The following is a 21,537-nucleotide window of genomic DNA, read 5'->3' as shown; positions in this document are numbered from 1 at the left end:
ATAATAACCTTGGTGGACAAAATAGATTTACCAGAAGGATGCCTGGATTCCAGCAATGCTGAAGTTATGAATGTTTACACAAACAGGCTATTTTCCTTAGTACTGAGATTAATTAATAATTGGTTTATTGTCGCCAGACATACTGAGGTACAATGAAAAGCTTTGTTCTCCACGCCATCCACACTCATCATGACACACATAATTACATCGAGTTAGTACAAAAGGAAAATAATAAAATACTGAATCGTGTCTAACAGTTACAGGAAAAAAAGTACAGTGCTGACAGAATACAAGGTACAAATGTCATGACCAGGTAGGTTGGGAGATCAAGAGTTCATCTTTATCGTACAGAAGATTCTTTCAATAGCAGGGTAGAAGCTGTCTTTTAGTGGTGGTACGCATCTGCTCAATGGAAGGGTAGGGAAGGGAGTGACCGGGGTGATCTTATCAGGTGTTAATGGTTATAGGTGGTGATGGTTGTAAATGTTAATGTTTGCAGATGGTTTTGGTTGGATGTGCTGATGGTTGTAGGTGGTGATGATTGTAGGTGCTGATGTTTGCAGATGGTTTTGGTTGGATGTGCTGATGGTTGTAGGTGATGATGATTGTAGGTGCTGATGTTTGCAGATGGTTTTGGTTGGATGTGCTGATGGTTGTAGGTGGTGATGATTGTAGGTGCTGATGTTTGCAGATGGTTTTGGTTGGATGTGCTGATGGTTGTAGGTGGTGATGATTGTAGGTGCTGATGTTTGCAGATGGTTTTGGTTGGATGTGCTGATGGTTGTAGGTGGTGATGATTGTAGGTGCTGATGTTTGCAGATGGTTTTGGTTGGATGTGCTGATGGTTGTAGGTGGTGATGATTGTAGGTGCTGATGTTTGCAGATGGTTTTGGTTGGATGTGCTGATGGTTGTAGGTGGTGATGATTGTAGGTGCTGATGTTTGCAGATGGTTTTGGTTGGATGTGCTGATGGTTGTAGGTGGTGATGATTGTAGGTGCTAATGGTTGTAGGTGTCTATATTTGTCAGTGTCGATGATTATAGGTGCTTATGGTTGTAGGTGCTGATGGTTGTGGATGCTTATGGCTATAGATTTTGATGGTCTTAGCAAAGTTTGTGTACAAAGGCAGGGATGGAATTATGTCACATATCAACCATGATCTCTTTGAATAGTCTTACAATCTTAAGGGGCTGAATGGTCTTTCCATGAGACAATGCCACTAAAGCAGAGGGAGGCACAAGGCTGGCCTGACATCATATATCACAGCTCTGACTCAGTCACAGAGGCAGAGCCATACAGGTTGGAAACAAGTCCTTCAGCACAGCTGATGAAAGAATTATGGGGAAAAATAAATAACAAGTTTTGGACGGCCAACCGAGATGCCCATTCAAGTTTGTCCCATTTACTGGTGTTTGGCCTTCTAACCTTCTAAACCTTTCCAATCTGTGTACGTCTCCAACTGTCTTTTAAAAGTCATTATTGTTCCTGTAGCAGCTCATTCCCTTTACACGAAGAAGTTGCCCCTCAGATTCATATTTGATCTTTCTTCTCTCATCTCAATTCCATAGCCCTGGGAAAAAGACTGAGTGCATTTACCCTAACTATGGCCCTCCCAATGTTACACAACTCTATAAGGTCACTACAGGGTCTCCTATGCTGACAGGACTCAGTCAACAGAAACGTCCTCATTTCCCTTTCCTTCAAAAGAAATGGAATCCTCTAGTGCTATTACAATCTCAGGACATCCTAATATGTATCGCAGCCAATGAAGGATTTATGGCAAGAATAGACATCCCATTTTGCACAGAGAGACCCCACACCCCACTTGGAGGATGGCTTGATGATGAATATTGGTCCCCAGTGGTAATGGATGGGATATGTGGGGAGTTAGGGTCTAACACAGTGATTTCCAATTTGGGGCCCATGGGCTCCTTGTTTAATGGTAGAAGTTTATGGCATACAAAAGGTTGAGAACCCCTGGTCTAACAGCTCATTGCGGAGACTGCACCGCCAACACTTGGAGTCTGGTATCTATTAGAATCAGTGTTCATCACTGAGGACAATTCGTGAAGCCAATTGGTGGTTTCAATTGGTGAATCAATTTATGCAAATTAGTGACTATCTATCGTGAAATTTAATATAAAATTCTTCTTATAAATAAGCAAACCACCAGTTGTTTAAGACTTTAATCAACAGCAGTTCCTGTCATTACTGACAGCAATTTTATTAATGCTCATGCACATCTGTCTGCACATGACAGCTTCACTCGCAATAATCTTCCCCTGCACTTTGGAAATATTTTCTGAACTCCTCTGCTCTGTTCCTTAAATACCAGTTATCCATCAGCAAATTCAGAAATCAGAAGTGCAAAGAGATTTGGAAGTCCTCGGGCAGGGTTCCCTGAAGGTTAGTTTGAGGCGATGGTAAGGAAAGGAAGTGCAATGTTTGCATTCATTTTGAGAGGACTGAAACAGAAGAGCAAGGATGTAGTGCTAAGGCTTTATAAGATATTTGTCAGACTGCACTTGCAGTATTGTGAGATGTTTTGGGCCCCCTATCTAAGAAAAGATGTGCCCGCATTAAAGAGGATCCAGAGGAGGTTTATGACAACGCATCCTGGGGATGAAAGGGTTAATTATAAGAGGCATGTTTGATGGCTGGAGTTTAAAAGGAGGACAGGGGAATCTCACTGAAACCTATTGAATATTGAAAGGCCTAGACAAGTGGACATGGAGAGGATGTTTCCTTTAGGAACAGAGGGCACAGCCTCAAAAGAGAAGGATATCCCTTTAAATCAGGGATGAAAAGGAGCCTCTTCAGCCAGAGAAATGGTGATTCTGTGGAATTGATTGTGGAGACCAGGTCATCAGATATATTTAAAGCAGACGTTGAAAGGTTCTTGATTAGTAAGGGTATCAAAAGATATAGGGAGAAGACGGCGAATGGGATCGAGAGGAATGATAAATCAGCAATGATGGATTGACAGATTAGACTCAATAGTCTGATGGCCTAAATCTATGTCTTATGCTATTAATTCTCTATTCCACTAACCTGAGTTTCATACACTGCTCCAATTAAGCTCACTGCTAGTTTGATGAATATCCTCATCTTACGACTGGACATATCAGAGCCTGCCATGCGCGATGTTTATACATAATATCCCTGCCACTGGTATTGTATATTCACAAGCCCATTGGTTGTTTTCATCCCAGTATTGTCCTCTTCCACCTCATCATAATCTCTCCTTTTTGCTCACCCCTTCCATCCGCCTTTCCAAAGAAGCTTAGAACTTCTTTAAGAAAGGACATTGGGCAGGGCATGGGGCAGGGAGTGCTCCTCAACACTGACAAAATTCTGTAGGATCCAAGATCAAAGATCTCACGTACAATAAGACAAAGCTTCAAAAGTTTGATGCACCACCTCTGTGCCCTCCTTCTTTGCGAACTTTGGTCTGGGTTGTTCAAAGTTCAAAGTAAATTTATTACCAAAGTACATATAATATCACTATATACAACCATTTGTGGGCATATTCTATGAATCCATAATAGAATAACCATCATAGCATCAATGAAAAACCACACAGGGTGGACAACCAGAGTGCAAAGGACAACAAACTATGCAAATATCAAAAGCAAGAAGGAAAATAAATATTAAACAAACAAATAAGTAAATGGATAGGTAGATAGATATAGATAGATAGAAAGGTAGATAGGTAGGAAGATAGATAGGTAGGTAGACAGGTAGGTACATAAGTAGATAGATAGATAAATAGATAACACAAAGTACACTGCAGATGCTGTGGTCAAATCAACACATACAAACAAACTGGAGGAACTCAGCAGGTCGAACAGCATCCGTGGAAACGAGCAGTCAAGCACCTCCGCTCCGTCAGCCACAACAGACAGGATCTCCTGGTTGCCACCCACTTCAACTCTGCTTCACATTCCCATTCGGATATGTCCATACATGACCTCCTCTACTGCCATGATGAGGCCAAACTCAGGTTGGAGGAGCAACACCTCATATACCGTCTGGGTAGTCTCCAGCCCCTTGGTATGAACATTGAATTCTCCAACTTCCGGTAATTCCCTCCCTCTCCCTTCCACCATCACACTTTCACTCTGTCTCCTCTTCCAGCTGCCTGTCACCTCTTTCATGATTCTGTCTTCTTCTACTACCCATAGTGCTTTCCCCTTACATTCCTTCCTCACCTCTCCTGACTACCCCCTCCCTCACCCCTTGGTCATTCCTCTGATTGGTTTTTCACCTGGCACCTACCAGCCTTCTCCTCCCCACCCTCCCCCTACCTTCTTTAGGGGGCCCCTGCCCCCTCCTTCTTCAGTCCTGATGAAGGGTCTCGGCCCGAAACATTGACTGCTCATTTCCACGGATGCTGTCTGACCTGCTGAGTTCCTCCAGCACGTTTGTACATATAGATAGATATCAAGAACATGCGATGACAAATCCTTGAAAGTGTGTCCATAGGTTGTGGGAACAGTTCAGTGGTTAGGCTAGTGAAGTTTATGCCCTTTGGTTTAAGAGCCTGTTGTCTGAGGGGTATTAACTGTTTCTGAAGCTCCTGTACCTTCTTCTTGATGGCAGCAGTGAGAAGAGAGCATGGCCTGGATAATGAGGGCCCCTGATGAGGGATGAGGGGTCAGGGTCAGCAACTTTAAATTCCTAGCTGTTATAATTTCAGAGGATCGTTCCTGGGCCAAACACATAAGTGCAATTACCAAGAAAGCAGGGCAGCACCTCCTGTGAAAACACTCCATGTAGATGTGCTCAACAGTGGAGAGGGCTTTATCTGTGATGGACTGGACCGTATCCACTACTTTTTGTAGGATTTTCCATTCAAGGGCATTGGTGTTTCCACGCCAGGCTGTGCTGCAACCAGTCCACACACTCTCCACCACACCTCTGTAGAAATTTGTCAAAGTTTTTGATGTTATGCCAAATCTTTGCAAACTTCTAAGGAAGTAAAGGTACTTTCTTGGTAATTGCACTTATGTGCTTGGCCCAGGAACGATCCTCTGAAATTATAACAGCCAGGAATTTAAAGTTGCTGACCCTCTCCACCTCTGATCCTCCAATGAGGATTGGCTCACGGATCTCTGGTTTCCTTCTGAACTCAATAATCAGCTCCTTCGTCTTGCTGACATTGAGTGAGAATTTGTTGTGGCACCACTCAGCCAGATTTTCAATCACCCTCCCATATGCTGATCCATCACCACCTTTGATTCGGATAATGACAGTGTTGTCGTAAGATTGACGTGAAGACGGTTGGGGATCAGGATTGTAATCAGTCTAGTCATTTGTGGGGGGTCAGTGGGGGCGTGGGTTGAGGGAAATGTCTGCGGAACATCTGCCAACTTAACATAGGAACATAAGAACTAGGAGCAGCAGTCGGCCATTGAGCCTGCCCCGCCATTCAATAAGATCATGGCTGGTCTGACAATAAACTCAGCTCCACCTACCTGCCTTTTTCCATAACCCTTAATTCCCTTACTATGTAAAAACCTATTTAGCTGTATCTTAAATATATTTAGTGAAGAAGCCTCAACTGCTTCCCTGCGCAGAGAATTCCACGGATTCACCACTCTCTGGGGAAACAATTTCTTCTCATCTCCGTCCTAAATCTTCTCCCCTGAATCTTGAGACAATGTCCCCTCGTTCTAGTCTCACCTACCAACGGAAACAACTTGCCTACTTCTATCTTACCTATCCCTTCCAAAATTTTGTATGTTTCTATCAGATCCCCTCTCACTCTTCTGAATTCCAGAGAGTCCCAGGCGACTCAATCGCTCCCCAGAGGTTGACCCCTTCATCTCTGGAATCAACCTGGTGAACCTCCCCTCCACAGCCTAAAGGAGGATCTAGCTAAAGCGGATCTCAAACATTGAGTGCTGTGAGCTGGGACCCTTTTGAATGACTCTGGAACAGACCCTGTCTGCAGTCCTCTGGTATCGACTTCATCTAAAACATCTCAGTTCATTTAGAATTGTGGACTAAAACACCACAGAAACAGGCCCTTCCGACCAACTCACCCATGCTAAATAAGAGGTCATCAAAGCTACTCCCATCTGCCCATGTTTGGCTAATATACATCTACATCTTTTCTATCCATATACCTGCCTGTGCATCTTTTAAATATTGCCCATGTACCTGCCTCAACCACCTCCTCTGGCAGCCCGTTCCACCCTCCGTGTGAAGATGGCCCTTATTTCTCTTTTCAGTCTTTCCTCTCTCACTTTAAATCTCTTATTTATTTATTGAGATACAGTGCAGAGTAGGTCCACCCTGCCCCCTCATGCCAAGCTGCCCAGCAATCCCCCAGTTTTACCTTCACCCAATCACTGGACAATTTGCAAAGGCCAATTAACCTATCAACCAGCTCGTCTTTGGACTGTGGGAGGAAACCGGAGCAACAGAAAAAAGCCCACGTGTTGACGGGGAGAACATACAAACTCCTTAAGGGCAGTTGCGGGAATTGAACCTGGGTCACTGGTACTGTAAATAATCACTATGCTACCCTGCACTCATGAAAACTCTGAAATGACACCACATCACTTTCTTTTCTTTGAAAGAAAGTCCTTTCTTTCAAGGACTCTGCAATTCATACTCTCAGTACTATTTTTTATTTGCACAATTTATCTTCTTTTGCGCATTGGTTGTTTGTCAGTCTTTATTTATGCAGTTTTTCATGAATTCTATTGTATTTCTTTATTTTGCTCTAAACGCCTGCAAGTAAATGAGTCTCAAGGTAGTAGAGAGTAACACATGCATACTTTGATAATAAATTTACTTTGACTTTGACCATGGCCTTTAGTTATTTTTTTATTCCCTTTCCCTGCGTAAAAGATTATGTGCATTCATCTTACTTCTCCAAGACGACTGCAACCTTGTCGTGGTTTGGAGGCTTGCGTGCCTCAGTGATCCGGAGAGCCATGTTGGTTGGAGTCGGGGCTTTGGCTCTCGGTAGGGTTCCCCATGCCAAACAGGCCAAAGGGTAGAGTCAGACCAAGAGGGGTTCAGCTCAGGGCTAGCAATCCTGACTGGTCAAATAAAATTGCTATGGAAACTGCAATGAAGAATCCTTCAACATCTGAGTACAATGGTATTCCTAAGTCTTCACCCAGAACTTGCGTGACTGACAGTAGTGAAAACTAAGAGGAAGCTACTGACATGATGAAGGAAGCCCTGAACACTGCCAGAGATGGAGGACCTTCATTGCTACCAGCGGTGTAACGGATAGCAAGAAGATTCATCCCACCCATGCTCCTCGTGATCTTTTAGACACCTTAATAAGGTCAGTATACCCCACTATAGTTACTTGATGGCTAATTCTCGTTAGAAATTCTACCGGCTAGCATGAGTGAAGATTGACCTATACCACAGAGAAATCACACAGGCCTAGAGATTGAAGGAGTTCAATGTGAACCATCTCCAACATTTCTAGTTCTGATGAAGAGTCATCAAGATGAAATACGAATGCATTGTAGGAATGCTGCTTTGGTGCTGACACTTGTGGGCTGCCCCGAGAAATCCTTAATTTGTGTTGGTTGTTAACGCAAATGGTACATTTCACTGAATACTGATACACGTGATTAATCAACCTAATCTAATGTAATAGTGTTTTCTCGATGAACGTTTCCTGACTCGACTAGTGCTTTCCATTGGAAATTCCCAGCAGCCACAGAATGTTGCTTTCATTAGAGGACGTTGTTACAATAGCGAAAGCAGATTGCTGAGTTATTTGATCAAACAGGGATTGATTATGGACCAAGTGGTCACGACATGCTGGTCATATTCATCAGTGTCTCAGCAGGCTGCATTCCGATATCAGAGCCACATATTTTAAGCTCGTCCTATTCTGTATATTTAAAGACAACAATCGAGATTGAAGCTCCTGCTGCATCACCAGAAGTGTTCTATTTTTGGATGGAACATTGAACTGAGAACCTGTAGCAGCTCCTGTGGCCATGACCTGGAAAGAATATCTGAGTGTTTCTTTTGTCTCCAAGGAGAATAATCCTACAAAAAGTAATGGTACGGCCCAGTCCGTCACAGGTGAGGTCCTCCCAACCATTAAGCACACCTATATTTGTACATGAAATGCTGTCGCAGTAAAGTAGCATCCATCATCAGGGATCCCCACCACCCAAGCCATGCTCTCTTCTCACTGCTGGCATTAGGAAGGAGGTACAAGAGCCTCAGGACTCACACCACCAGGTTCAGGAACAGTTATCACCCCTCAACCATCAGGCTCTTGGACTAGAATGGATAACTACACTTAACTTCTCTTGCCTCATTGAAACATTCCCACAAACAATAGACTCACTTTCAAGGACTCTTCATTTCATGCTCTCCACATTTATTGTTCATTTACTGATTGTTATTATTTCTTCTTTTTATATTTTCACAGTTTGGTGTCTCCTGCTCTTTGGTTGAATAACCTAGCTGGGCAGTCTTTCATTGATTCTGTTATGGCTATTATTCTATAGATTTATTGGGTATGTCCAATAAATAGAGAGAGAACAGAGAAGATTTACTAAAATATTACCTGGGTTTCAGCACCTAAGTTACAGAGAAAGGTTGAACAAGTTAGGTCTTTATTCTTTGGAGCATAGAAGGTTGAGGGGGGTCTTGATCGAGGTATTTAAAATTATGAGAGGGATAGATCGAGTTGACGTTGATAGGCTTTTTCCATTGAGAGTAGGGGAGATTCAAACAAGAGGACATGAGTTGAGAGTTAGGGGGCAAGAGTTTAGGGGTAACCGAAGGGGAATTTCTTTACTCAGAGAGCGGTAGCTGTGTGGAATGAGCTTCCAGTAGAAGTGGTGGAGGCAGGTTCGATATTGTCATTTAAAGTAAAATTGGATAGGTATATGGACTGGAAAGGAATGGAGGGTTTTGGCAGGTCGATGAGACTAGGTGAGGGTAAACATTTGGCATGGACTAGAAAGTCCGAGATGGCCTGTTTCCATGCTGTAATTGTTATATGGTTATATGGTCCACAAGAAAATAAATCTCAGGGTTGTATATGGCGACACACACACACACTTTGATAATAAAATTTACTTTGAACCTTAATCTTGAGAGTGGAAAGATTTAAAAGGCACTTCTTCACACAGAGGGTGGTGGGTAAATGGAAGGAGCTGCCAAAGAAAGCTGTAGACTATGGGTAGAAATACATCGCGACATATGTCCGTGATAATAAACCTAATTCCAATCTCAAACTTTTCCCAGTGCTGATGAAAGGTCATTGAACTGAAAAATAACTCTGCTTCCATCTCTATAGATGCTGCCTGATTCACTAAGAATTTGGTGATTAATTCTCCTAAGAAATTTATCTCACTCCCATCAGAGAGGAGGCTATGTAGCATCCCCTCCAGGACCATCAGACTCGAAAATAGTTACTTTCCCCAAACAGTAAGGCTGATCAACACCAACACCCACTAACCCACCCCTCCACACACCGCACCGCCACCACTTTATCAGTTCCTGTCAGTCAACTTAAATATAAACACCTTATGGACATACAATCACCTACTTTATATAAGCGATTTTATGTATTTATATTTATTGTTTTTTAATTATTATTCTGTCCTTTTGTGCTGCATCGGATCCGAAGAAACAATTATTTCATCCCCTTTACATTTGTGTACTGGAAGTGACATTAAATATTCTTGAAACTTGAATCTTAACAGGAAAAATGTGTGAAGATTGATCTACGTTACAGAGGAATCACATTGCCCTAGAGATTGCAGGAGATCAAGGACAAAGTGAATCATTCTGAACATTTCTTAGTTCAAACACAGAACAGAAAGCAGTACAGCACAGCACTGGTATATGGGTGGGAACGGTTCACAGCAGTAGTTCCTAACCTTTCATATGCTGTGGGCCAATACCGTCTGTGGGCCCCAGGTTAGGAAACCCAAGGCCTATGGGACCTGCTCAGGTAGACATCTTGGCCGACACAGTTGAGATGGGCTAAATGACCTGCTTCCATATTGTATAACTCTACAACTCTTGGGTAATTTGAATTAATTTTAAATCAAAATACTCAATAAAGTCTGGAAGAGCTAAAGAAGTAGAGAAAGCCTTTGAAGTTGTCGGCTTCTCAATAGAAAGTTCGTCTGTCCACCAATACTGCCTAATCTGCATCTTTTTTAATGCGACTAAATAATCAAATCATTTGGATCACTTTGTCCACAAATTATTAACTGTTCACTGCTCTTAGGTACATAAAGCTGGCTGCTGTGTTTACAACAGTAGATAGTCTGTCGTTACAAGCTCTGAATCTGTGAAGTACCTTGGGCTGCTCTGAGGTTCTGAAAGCATGTAAATAAAATTGGAAACAAAAAGGATTCTGCAGGTGCTGGAGATCTTAAGCAACACACACACACACAAAACATACTGGAGGAGCTCAACAGGTCAGGCAGCATCTATGGAGGGTACAAGGTGCAGGTGTGGGGGAAGGTGGTTGGATGGGTAGAAGAGAGATGAAGCAAGGAAACAGGCAGGTGGATGAGGTCAAGGGCTGAAGAAATAGGACAGGACAGTGTCTAATAGGAGAGGACAGTGGGCCATGGGAGAAGGATGGACAGGTCAGGAGAAGGGGAAAGAGGGGAACCAAGAAAAGAGAGAAGAGAAGTGGGCAAGGGGAATAATTTCTAAAAGTTGAAATCAATGCTCATGCTGTGAGGATAGAAGCTACATGGACAGAATGGAAATTGGAAAATGCTACAACTACTCAATAGGTCAGGTAGCATCTCCGAGAGGCAAATACAGAAGCAATGTTGGTGACAGAATGAGAGGTTAGAGAGACTTAATCCGGAAAAGGAGCTGTGCAGAGAATTCAGGTGGGAGTTATTTGGAAGAACAGGATCTCGCTAGGTATTTGTGCTGGTTTATTATTGTCTCATGTAGGAAGAAACAGTGAAACACTTTGTTTTATGTGCTGTCTGTATATCACGCCATAAATACATACACTCAATGGTCACTTTATTAGGCTCCCTGTACACATGAACACCTGTACACCTGAACACCTGTGCACCTGAACACCTATACACCTAAACACCTGTACACCTGTGTACCTAAACACCTGTACACCTGTGTACCTGAACACCTGAACACCTATACACCTGAACACCTGTACACCTGTGTACCTGAACACCTATACACCTGAACACCTGTGTACCTGAACACCTTCCTGTTAATGCAAACATCTAATCAGATTATAATGTGACAGCAGCTCAATGCATCGAAGCATGGTCGAGTGATTCAGTTGTTGTTCAGATCAAACATTGCACACAACAGTCTCAAGAGTTTACAGAGAACGGTGTGAAAAACAAAAAACAAATCCAGTGAGCGGCAGTTCTGTGGGTGACGATGCTTTGTTAATGAGAGAGGTCAGAGGAGAACAGCCAGATTTGTTCAACCTGACAGGAAGGTGACAGACAATAAACAGAAAGTGCAGGAGTAGGCCCTTCGGCCCTTCTAGCCAGCACTGCCATTCACTGCGATCATGGCTGATCATCCACAATCAGTACCCAGTTCCTGCCCTCTCCCCACATCCCTTGACCCCGCTATCTATAAGAGCTCTATCTAACTCTCTCTTGAATGCATCCAGAGACTTGGCCTTCTGGGGCAGAGCATTCTACATATCCACCACTCTCTGGGTGAAAAGGTTTTTCCGCATCTCTGTTCTAAGTAGCCTACCCCTTATTCTTAAACTGTGGCCTCTAGTTCTGGACTCACCCATCAGTGGGAACATGCTTCCTGCCTCCAGTGTGTCCAATCCCTTAATAAACTTATATGTTTCAATCAGATCCCCTCTCATCCTTCTAAATTCCAGTCCAGTCGCTCCAATCTTTCAACATATGACAGTCCCACCATTCCGGGAATTAACCTTGTGAACCTACGCTGCACTCCCTCAATAGCAAGAATGTCCTTCCTCAAATTTGGAGACCAAAACTGCACACAATACTCCAGGTGGGGTCTCACCAGGGCCCTGTACAGCTGCAGAAGGACCTCTTTACTCCTATACTCAATTCCTCTTGTTATAAAAGCCAGCATGCCATTAGCTTTCTTCACTGCCTGCTGTACCTGCATGCTTGCTTTCATTGACTGATGTACAAGAACACCTAGATCTTGTTGTACTTCCCCTTTTCCTAACTTGACTCCATTTAGATAGTAATCTGCCTTCCTGATCTTGCCACCAAAGTGGATAACCTCACATTTATCCACATTAAACTGCATCTGCCATACATTTGCCCACTCACCCAACCTGTCCAAGTCACCCTGCATTCTCATAACATCCTCCTGACATTTCACCCTGCCACCCAGCTTTGTGTCATCAGCAAATTTGTTAATGTTACTTTTAATCCCTTCATCTAAATCATTAATGTATACTGCGGTCCCAGCACCGAACCTTGCAGTACCCCACTGGTCACAGCCTGCCATTCTGAAAGGGACCCGTTAATCACTAGTCTTTGTTTCCTGTCAGCCAGCCAATTTTCAATCCATGTCAGTACTCTGCCCCCAATACCATGTGCCTTAATTTTGCCCATTAATCTCCTATGTGGGACTTTATCAAAAGCTTTCTGGAAGTCCAGGTACACTACATCCACTGGCTCTCCCTTGTCCACTTTCATAGTTACATCCTCAAAAAACTCCGGAAGGTTAGTCAAGCATGATTTTCCCTTCATAAATCCATGATGACTCGGACTGATCCTTCTACTGCTATCCAAATGTGTCGTAATTTCCTCTCTTATAATTGACTCCAGCATCTTTCCCACCACTGACGTCAGGCTAATTGGTCTATAATTCCCTGTTTTCTCTCTCCCTCCTTTCTTGAAAAGTGGGACAACATTAGCCACCCTCCAATCAGCAGGAACTGTTCCTGAATCTATAGAACATTGGAAAATGATTACCAATGCGTTCACGATTTCTAGAGCCACCTCTTTAAGTACCCTGGGATGCAGACCATCAGGTCCCGGGGACTTATCAGCCTTCAGACTCAACAGTCCATCCAACACCGTTTCTTGCCTAATATAAATCTCCTTCAGTTCATCCTTTACCCTAGTTCCTTTGGCCACGATTACATCTGGGAGATTGTTTGTGTCTTCCCTAGTGAAGACAGATCCAAAGTACCTGTTCAACTCATCTGCCATTTCCTTGTTCCCCATAATAAATTCACCCATTTCTGTCTTCAATGGCCTAATTTTGGTCAACTTTTTTTTGCTATTCACATACCTAAAGAAGCTTTTACTATTCTTGGCTAGTTTACCTTTGTACCTCATTTTTTCTTGGCGTATTGCCTTTTTTGTTATCTTCTGTTGCTCTTTAAAAGCTTCCCAGTCCTCCGGTTTCCCGCTCATCTTTGCTATGTTATACTTCTTCTCTTTTATTTTTATACTGCCCTTTACTTCCCTTGTCAGCCACAGCCGCCCCTTACTCCCCTTAGAATCTTTCTTCCTCTTTGGAATGAACCGATCCTGCACCTTCTGCATTATTCCCAGAAATACCTGCCATTGTTGTTCCACTGTCTTCCCTGCTAGGGTATTGTTCCATTGAACTTTGGCCAGCTCCTCCCTCATAGCTCCATAGTTCCCTTTGTTCAACTGTAATACTGACACATCCGGTTTTCCCTTCTCCTTCTCAAATTATAGGTTAAAACATATCACATTATGGTCACTACCTCCTAATGGTTCCTTTACCTCGAAATCCATTATCAAATCTGGTTCATTGCACAACACTAAATCTAGAATTGCCTTCTCCCTGGTAGGCTCCAATACAAGCTGTTCTAAAAATCCATCTCAGAGGCACTCCACAAACTCCCTTTCTTGGGGTCCAGTACCATTCTGATTCTCCCAGTCTACCTGCATGTTGAAATCCCCCATGACAACTGTATCATTACCTTTGCAACATGCCAATTTTAACTCTTCAATCAATTTACACCCTACATCCAGTCTGCTGTTTGGGGGCCTGTAGATAACTCCCATTAGGGTCTTTCTACCCTTAGAATTTCTCAGTTCTATCCATACTGACTCTACATCCCCAGATTCTGTGTCCCCCCTCACAAGGGACTGAATATCATTCCTCACCAAAAGAGCCACCCCACCCCCTCTGCCAGTCAGTCTGTCCTTTTGATAAGATGTATATCCTTGAATATTCATTTCTCAGGCCCTGTCTGCTTGAAGCCGTGTCTCAGTTATTCCCACAACATCGTACTGCCAATTTCCAACTGAGCCTCAAGCTCATCTACTTTATTCCTTATACTTCATTCATATATAATACTTTTAATTCGGTACTCCCCTCTCCTTTCATATCAATTCCTATTTCACTTGGCCATACTGTATGATCTCTTCTTGAGCTTTCTACTCCATTGATCCTGTTGTCCTTTTTAACTTTTCTTATTTTCACTTTCCCTTTAACTCCATCCTTATATTTCCAGTTCATCCCCTCCCCCCCACTACTTAATTTAAACACATCCATGTTGCAGTGGCAAACCTGTCTGCCAAAATGCTGGTCCCCCGCCTATTAAGGTGCAACCCGTCCCTTTTGTACAATTCATCCCTACCCCAAAACAGATCCCAGTGGTCCAAGAATGTAAATCCTTGCTTCCTGCACCAGTTCCTCAGCCACACATTCAGATCCATTATCTCCCTGTTCCTGCCCTCTCCAGCACGAGGAACTGGAAGCAAACCAGAGATAACCACCCTGGAAGTCCTGCTTTTCAGCCTTCGTCCGAGTTCTCTGAAGTCCCGTTGCAGAATGTCCTTCCTCTTCTTCCCGATGTCATTTGTGCCAACATGCACTACCACTTCCGGCTGTTCACCTTCACCCTTAAGGATTCCCTGCAATCGGTCCGTGATGTCCTGGATCCTAGCACCAGGGAGGCAACACACCATCCTTAAATCTCGCCTGTTGCCACAGAAACCCCTTTCCATACCTCTCACTATGGAGTCCCCTACTACCATGGCTCCTCCTGATGTCTGACTCCTCAGCTCTGCTCCTGCACCAATTTTTGGCTCGCAGACCTGTCCGCCTCTCAGACTGGCAGTATCTTCTGTCCTGACAGCTTCCAAGTGAACCTGTTTACGAGAGGTACATCCCCTGGGGTCTCCTGTACTTCAAGCATCCTTTCCTTCCTCATCGTCGCCCCCTTTCTCTCTTCCAGTATCCTTGGTGTAACGACCTCACTGTAGGTCCTGTCCTTGTTTTCGCGGATAAACCTGAGGTCATCCAATTCTTTCTTCAGTGCTGCAGCATACTCCTTCAGAAGCTGAATCTGGACACAGTTTCCATAGTTGTAGTAGCCGGGGGCACCATCAGTGTCCCTGACCTCCCACATCATGCACGTAGCACACTGAATCAGCTTAGCGGTCGTGTCTTCACCCTCTGCAATTGTGCCTGCCGTAGTCTCCTCATCGAAGATTCTCAAGCCAAAGGCTAGCACTTTTCACACCAGGCACTTCCCTCGACCAGGCCACTTCCTGACAGGCCGCTCCGCTAGAGCTCTCCCTCTTTTTATTTGCTTGAGCTTTGCAAGCTGCAAGGTCACCTGACCTCGATTGCCCCATCAGCTGATTTCTGCTGATTGTAACTGACAGTACAATCTGCCGACAGTAACTCAAATAACTTTGCATTAAAGCACTGGCATGCCGAGGAGCTTCTCTGAATGCTCAGTTTGTCAAACCTTGAAGTGGACAGGCTACAGCAGCAGAAGACCATGAACATACACTCAGTGGCCACTTTACTGGGTTCAGGAGGTATCTAATAAAATGGCCACTGAGTGCACCTTGTGGTGGTAGAAGGAGAAACAGATTGCAAATATGATATTACAGATTTAGAGAAAGTGTAGTGCAGATAGACAGATGGCATGCAAGGGAGACAAGACCTTAGGAGATGAAAGGCTCATTACTGGTTGAACAGAGGGAAAAGCTGACAATGCTGGAAATTCTCAGCAGGTTAGGCAGCACCTGTGTCAGGATAAGAGTTAGATGCATGGCCCATCATCAGTTCTGATCCAAATATTAGACAAAATCTCTGGTACCCCTCAGCACATCAGGCAGCATCTACTGCGTGGAGAGAGAAATGGCTGGTCGATATTTTGGGTAGAGCCCCCCACCAGCCTAGATGGTGGGTCTCAACCTGAAATGTTGACTGTCCGTTTTCCTCCGTGGATACTGCCTGACCCGCTGAATTCCTTCAGCTTTTTGTGTGTAGCTCCAGATTTTAGTGTCTTCCGTCTCCTGTATCTGCCCAGTGCCCTCCTCATTTTGTGATTAGTTTCCCAAATAACTTTTACCAGGGAGTGCACGGGAAGTTTGTCTAACACCAGAGGATCCCTAGACCAATGTCATTCATCTTCTAATGCAAGTGATAATAATTTTTATGCATTGTATTGTACCAATGCCACAGAACAGCATATTTCACAATTTATATTTTAGTGGTAATAAACCTGATTCTAATCTCGAACTTTTCCCAGTTCTGAAGAAAAGGTTGTTGACCTGAAACAATAACTCTGTTTCTGTCTCCACGGATGCTGCCTGACTGGCTGACAATTTCTGATGTTTTTTTTGTTTTTATTTCCGACTTCCGACATCTGCAGGATTTTTGAAATGCTGGAAAACAAGGAGTTTGCACTTTGGGTGAACTATATCTGGGGCTGGAATTCGTTCATTGCTGTCACATGTACTGAGTACAATGACAAGAACTTGTCCTGCATAATGTATGGAGAAAGTACAGAGCAGGTAGAAAATACGGTGCAAGATTGAAGTAGATTGTGATGTCAAGAGTTCATCTTATCATACCAGGGAATCATTCAATAGTCTTACAACAGCAGATTAAAAGAGTGTGGGGATACATTACAAGGCAAGGGTAAGAACCCTGCAACCTACCGCACTTGTTCTGGCAGATGCTGAGGTCAGTGGGTGCTTGTCGTCTGCCCTGGCCCCTGGAGCGGAGGCTGGCATACAGCGCCGCCGTCCGCCGCTTGGCCTTGCGCAGGATGTGGCACACGTACTGGAAGATCTCCTCGTAGCAGTCGCCCGGCTCGGCAAAGCTGGCCAGCGTGCTGGACGAGAAGTAGAGGGCCCGTTGCTCCTGCATAAGCTGGTGCTCCCGCTGCTTTGTCTCCGAGAACTGCGTGGCTATGACGACCAGGCAGAGGTTAATCATGAAGAACGAGCCCACCTGTGGATAAGGAGCAGTGGCTTAAGCAATTTGCTGGCTCAAAGAACAGATTGTGCAGACCAATATGCAGGAGTAGGTTCACAGGACTGTGGAGACTGGGAGACCGTTTCACTAAACACCTACGCTCTGTCCGCCAGAGAAAGCAGGATCTCCCAGTGGCCACACATTTTAATTCCACGTCCCATTCCCATTCTGATATGTCAATCCATGGCCTCCTCTACTATCAAGATGAAGCCACACTCAGGTTGGAGGAACAACACCTTATATACCGTCTGGGGAGCCTCCAACCTGATGGCATGAACATTGACTTCTCTGACCACCGTTAATGCCCCTCCTCCCCTTCTTACCCCATCCCTGATATATTTAGCTTTTCCCCCTCCCCTTTATTTCTCTCTCTCTGCCCATCACTCTGCCTGTTCTCCATCTCCCTCTGGTGCTCCCTCCCTTTCTTTCTCCCTAGGCCTCCCGTCCCATGATCCTCTCCCTTCTCCAGCTCTGTATCCCTTTTGCCAATCACCTTTCCGGCTCTCAGCTTCACCCCACCCCCTCTGGTCTTCTGCTATCATTTCACATCTCTTACTATCTTTTCTTTCAGTTAGTCCTGACGAAGGGTCTCGGCCTGAAACGTCGACAGTGCTTCTTCCTATAGATGCTGCCTGGCCTGCTGCGTTCCACCAGCATTTTGTGTGTGTCACAGGATATGCTGGTCCTTTGATGCAACTCCCCCAACTAGTCTCACTCAACACATTTTGTTTCACTTCTCTTTCCACTGACTTCTTTTAAAAATTATTCACCAAATCAATTAGTGTCAAATCATGTTTGGACCGGGCACTTCACAGTGTAATCTGGCACACGTACTGTGGGAGACACGGTTAGCACAATCGCTTTATAGTGCCAGGGATCACTGACGGGGATTCGATTCTCACCACTGTCTGTAAAGAAATTGCATGTTCTCCCCACAACTGTGTGGGTTTCCGCAGGTTCATCCTTGCACATTCCAAACAGATACGGTTACAACGGGTTTGCAATGCTATGCTGACGATACTTGTGCTGCTCTCAGTACAATCCTTGCATATTTTATTTGACAGAAACAATGCACTCCACTGTATGTTTCAATGGGGATGTGACAAATAAAGCTAATATCTTAAAATTAATTTCTTTCTCTGCTCCCACGCTCTGGGGCACCAGCAGATGGTAATATTCTGCTGTCATCTCCGAGGACTAATCTTGATCCATCTTTACACCAACTCCTGTACTGCCAAATCACTCAACTGCTTCAGGAGTGACTTGGACCCACTACAATTTGCATATTGTCACAACAAGTCAACAACAGATACCATTTCATTTCACTCAGCTCCGGAACATCTGGCTAGATAAGCTGCAAACATCAGGATGCTCTTCATTGATTAAAACTCCAAATTCAACACAATCATCCCCTCAAAACGAATGATACCTTCAGAAGGGGTCTTCTGGTCTAATTGGATCCTTGATTTCCTCACTTGCAGACCCTAGTCCATTCAGATTGGCAACAGCATCTCCTCCACAATCACAGTCAGCACACAAGCACCACAAGGCTGTGTGCTTAGCCCCCCACCCGCTCTACTCACTTCATACTTATGATTGTGCGGCCAAGTAACTTTGAACTTATTTGTTTCCCCACCAGCCTATTTTTGCCTTGCACCATCCTCACCCCAATGGTATATAACTTACACTTATGAAAACTTATATAACATACGTGAGATTTCGTTTCTTGCAGGTATTTATCGGAAAATAAAGAAATACAATGTAATTAAGAAAAAATCTATAAAATAAGTAAAGACAGGAAAGCAACCAATCAACCAAAGAAAACAAATTGTGTAGAATGATATATACATTAAGAAATATGGTGAATATCGGTAGCTCAGATTGAGGCATTTGTTGTGATGTTTGACGAGGGTAGCATTTAGCTTGCAGACATTCCACCCACAGTCGAGGTGACAGTCTCAGTCTGCTGCTGTTTCTTTCTGTGAGCGCTTGCATTTATATAGGGCCCCCATTCGCTTGTCTCAGTCCTGATTGGCTACCCCTTCAGGTGACCTTTGAATTTTATTGGCTTGCGTTTGTTCGGCTCTTAGGGGTTCAAAGATGGCGTCTATTTCAATATATTTGTTTACGGAGTTAACAAAGTCCATGGGGACATCTCTAGCCGCACTGGCTTCCTCCCATATCCCCAACTCCATTGTAAGTAAATTGCCCCTTGGACCAGGGTGGGTCGTCGCCTTGCAGACGGAAGCTGGAGATAGTCTCAGAGTTTATGTGTCGATGTCAACATCAACATCTTTTACTGTTTTAAGTCAGCATGGAGGGGGCCCCCACTCGCATCAAAGGCTTGGTAGGGCATGCAGTGACACAGTACAGGAGGAAGCCTATGGTTTCCACACTGTCTTTTTGAAAGACAACATTGGATTAAACTATACCACGCATTCCAGATCGTACATCAGAGATTTTAACATTTCCTCTGGGATCGGTATGGGAACCTGTAGCCCTGCTTTCACTTCTGAATGGGTATATTTTAATGTCAGGATAGCTCCCAGATATAATATAATTGCCTAATAATACAATCATGAATAACATGCAGAAAACTACAATAATTTCCCGGAGGTCTCTAGTCTCTTACATGAGGCATACATGGTGTATCATGGAACATAGAGCATAGTACAGAGCTAAACAGCTCAGGAACAGGCCCCTTGGCCCAGAAAGTTGTGCTGAGCCAATTAAATTAGTGATCAAATGGCCAACTAAACGAATCCCTTCTGCCTACACAATGGCCATGTCCTTTAATTTTTCTCACATTCATGTGCCCGTCTAAATGTCTCTCAAAAGTCTCCAATGTATCTGCTTCTGCCTCCATCCCAGGCAGCACATTCCAGGCACCCACAACTGTGTGTTAAAAACTTGGCTCTCACACCTCCTTTGAAATTATCCCCTCACCTTAAATGCATGCCCTCTGGTACTAGACCCTTCTCTATCTAAGCATCTCATCATCTTATAAATCTCTATCAGATCTCCCCTCAGCCTCTGCCTTTCCAGAGAAAACAACCCAAGTTTGCCCAGCCTCTTCTGATAGTGCATGCTCGCTAAACCAGGCAGCGTCCTGGTAAACCTCTACTGCACCCTCGCCAGAGCCTCAACATCCTTCCTATAGTGGGGCGACCGGAACTGTACGCAATAGTCCAGATGCGGCCTAACTAAAGTTTCATAAAGTTGCAAGGCAGGTTGCGTGTGTGACCTCCATGTTAGTCACCTACCAAGTGATAAACACAAGAGATACTGTAAATGCTGGAATTGCAGAACTGCACACATAAAATGCTGGAGAAACTCAGCAGCTCAGGCAGCATCTACAGAGAAGAATAAAAATTGGACGCTTTGGGCCGAGACCCCTCATCAAGGCTGGAAAGGATAGGGGAAGGAGCCAGAATAAGAAGGTGGGGGGAAGGGAAGGAGCACAAGATGGTGAAGCCAGGTGATGGGGGAGGTAGGTGAATGTGGAGTGAAGATGAAGTGCAAACCAGGGAAGTGATAGTAAAACGTAAAGGCCTGAAGAATAAGGAATCTGATAGGACAGGAGTGGCCCGTGGGTTAAAGGGAAGAATGAGAAGATCTGTTCGTGTGGGAAATCCAAACACACAAAATGCTGGAGGAACCCAGCAGGTCAGGCAGCACCCATGGGAAAGAGTGAACAGTCAACGTTTCGAAGTGAAACCCTTCATCAGGACCGGAAACAAAGATGAGAAGTTAGAGCAAGATGGTAGGGGGTGGGGAGGAAGAAGTACAAGGTCCATACCGCATCAACCGCCGCCACTGGGCTATAAACGTACAGGAGCAGTGTGTCGTTAAGTGCCTTGCTCAAGGCTGCCTCGGCTGAGGCTCGAACTAGCAACCTTCAGATCGCCAACCCAAAGCCTTAACCATTTGGCCACGTGCCAACACAGGTGATAGGTGTAACCGGAAGGGGGTGGGGTGAAGTAAAGAGCTGTGAAGCTGATTGGTTAAAGAGATAAAGGGTTGGAGAAGGGGGAATCTGATGGGAAAGGGCAGAAGAAAGGGAAAGGGGACGAGCACCAGAGGGAGGTGATGGGCAGGTAAGAAAATAAGGTGAGAGGGGGAAACGGGAATGAAGGAATGGTGAAGGGGGAGCAATTACCATGGCAATTCCACAGATCTTTTGCTTAAGGGCATCAATCCATGACATATAAAAGGTTGGGAACCTCTGCTGTAAAGGTTAGTGTTTAAAGCATATTCCTAATTACTCTTAAACTAAGTGGTTCTCCAGAATATTTCATTAAGTATTTT

The 21,537-nt window shown here is 44.3% G+C and overlaps 1 protein-coding gene across 1 annotated transcript in view; it reads right to left on the bottom strand.

Moving 5' to 3' along the window:
- Nucleotides 1–21,537, bottom strand: part of cacna1ia (calcium voltage-gated channel subunit alpha1 Ia) — a 589,581-nt gene that overhangs the window by 213,978 nt on the left and 354,066 nt on the right. The window contains exon 8 of the mRNA XM_059953562.1: nt 16,911–17,205. Within this exon, the coding sequence (XP_059809545.1) occupies nt 16,911–17,205 (295 nt within the window). The remainder of the gene's footprint in view (nt 1–16,910; nt 17,206–21,537) is intronic.

Source organism: Hypanus sabinus, chromosome 29, assembly GCF_030144855.1.
Source record: "Hypanus sabinus isolate sHypSab1 chromosome 29, sHypSab1.hap1, whole genome shotgun sequence".
NCBI classification, from domain to species: Eukaryota; Metazoa; Chordata; class Chondrichthyes; order Myliobatiformes; family Dasyatidae; genus Hypanus; species Hypanus sabinus.
Note: the sequence above shows the minus strand (reverse complement) of the source record. Positions and strands in the feature narration are given on the sequence as shown.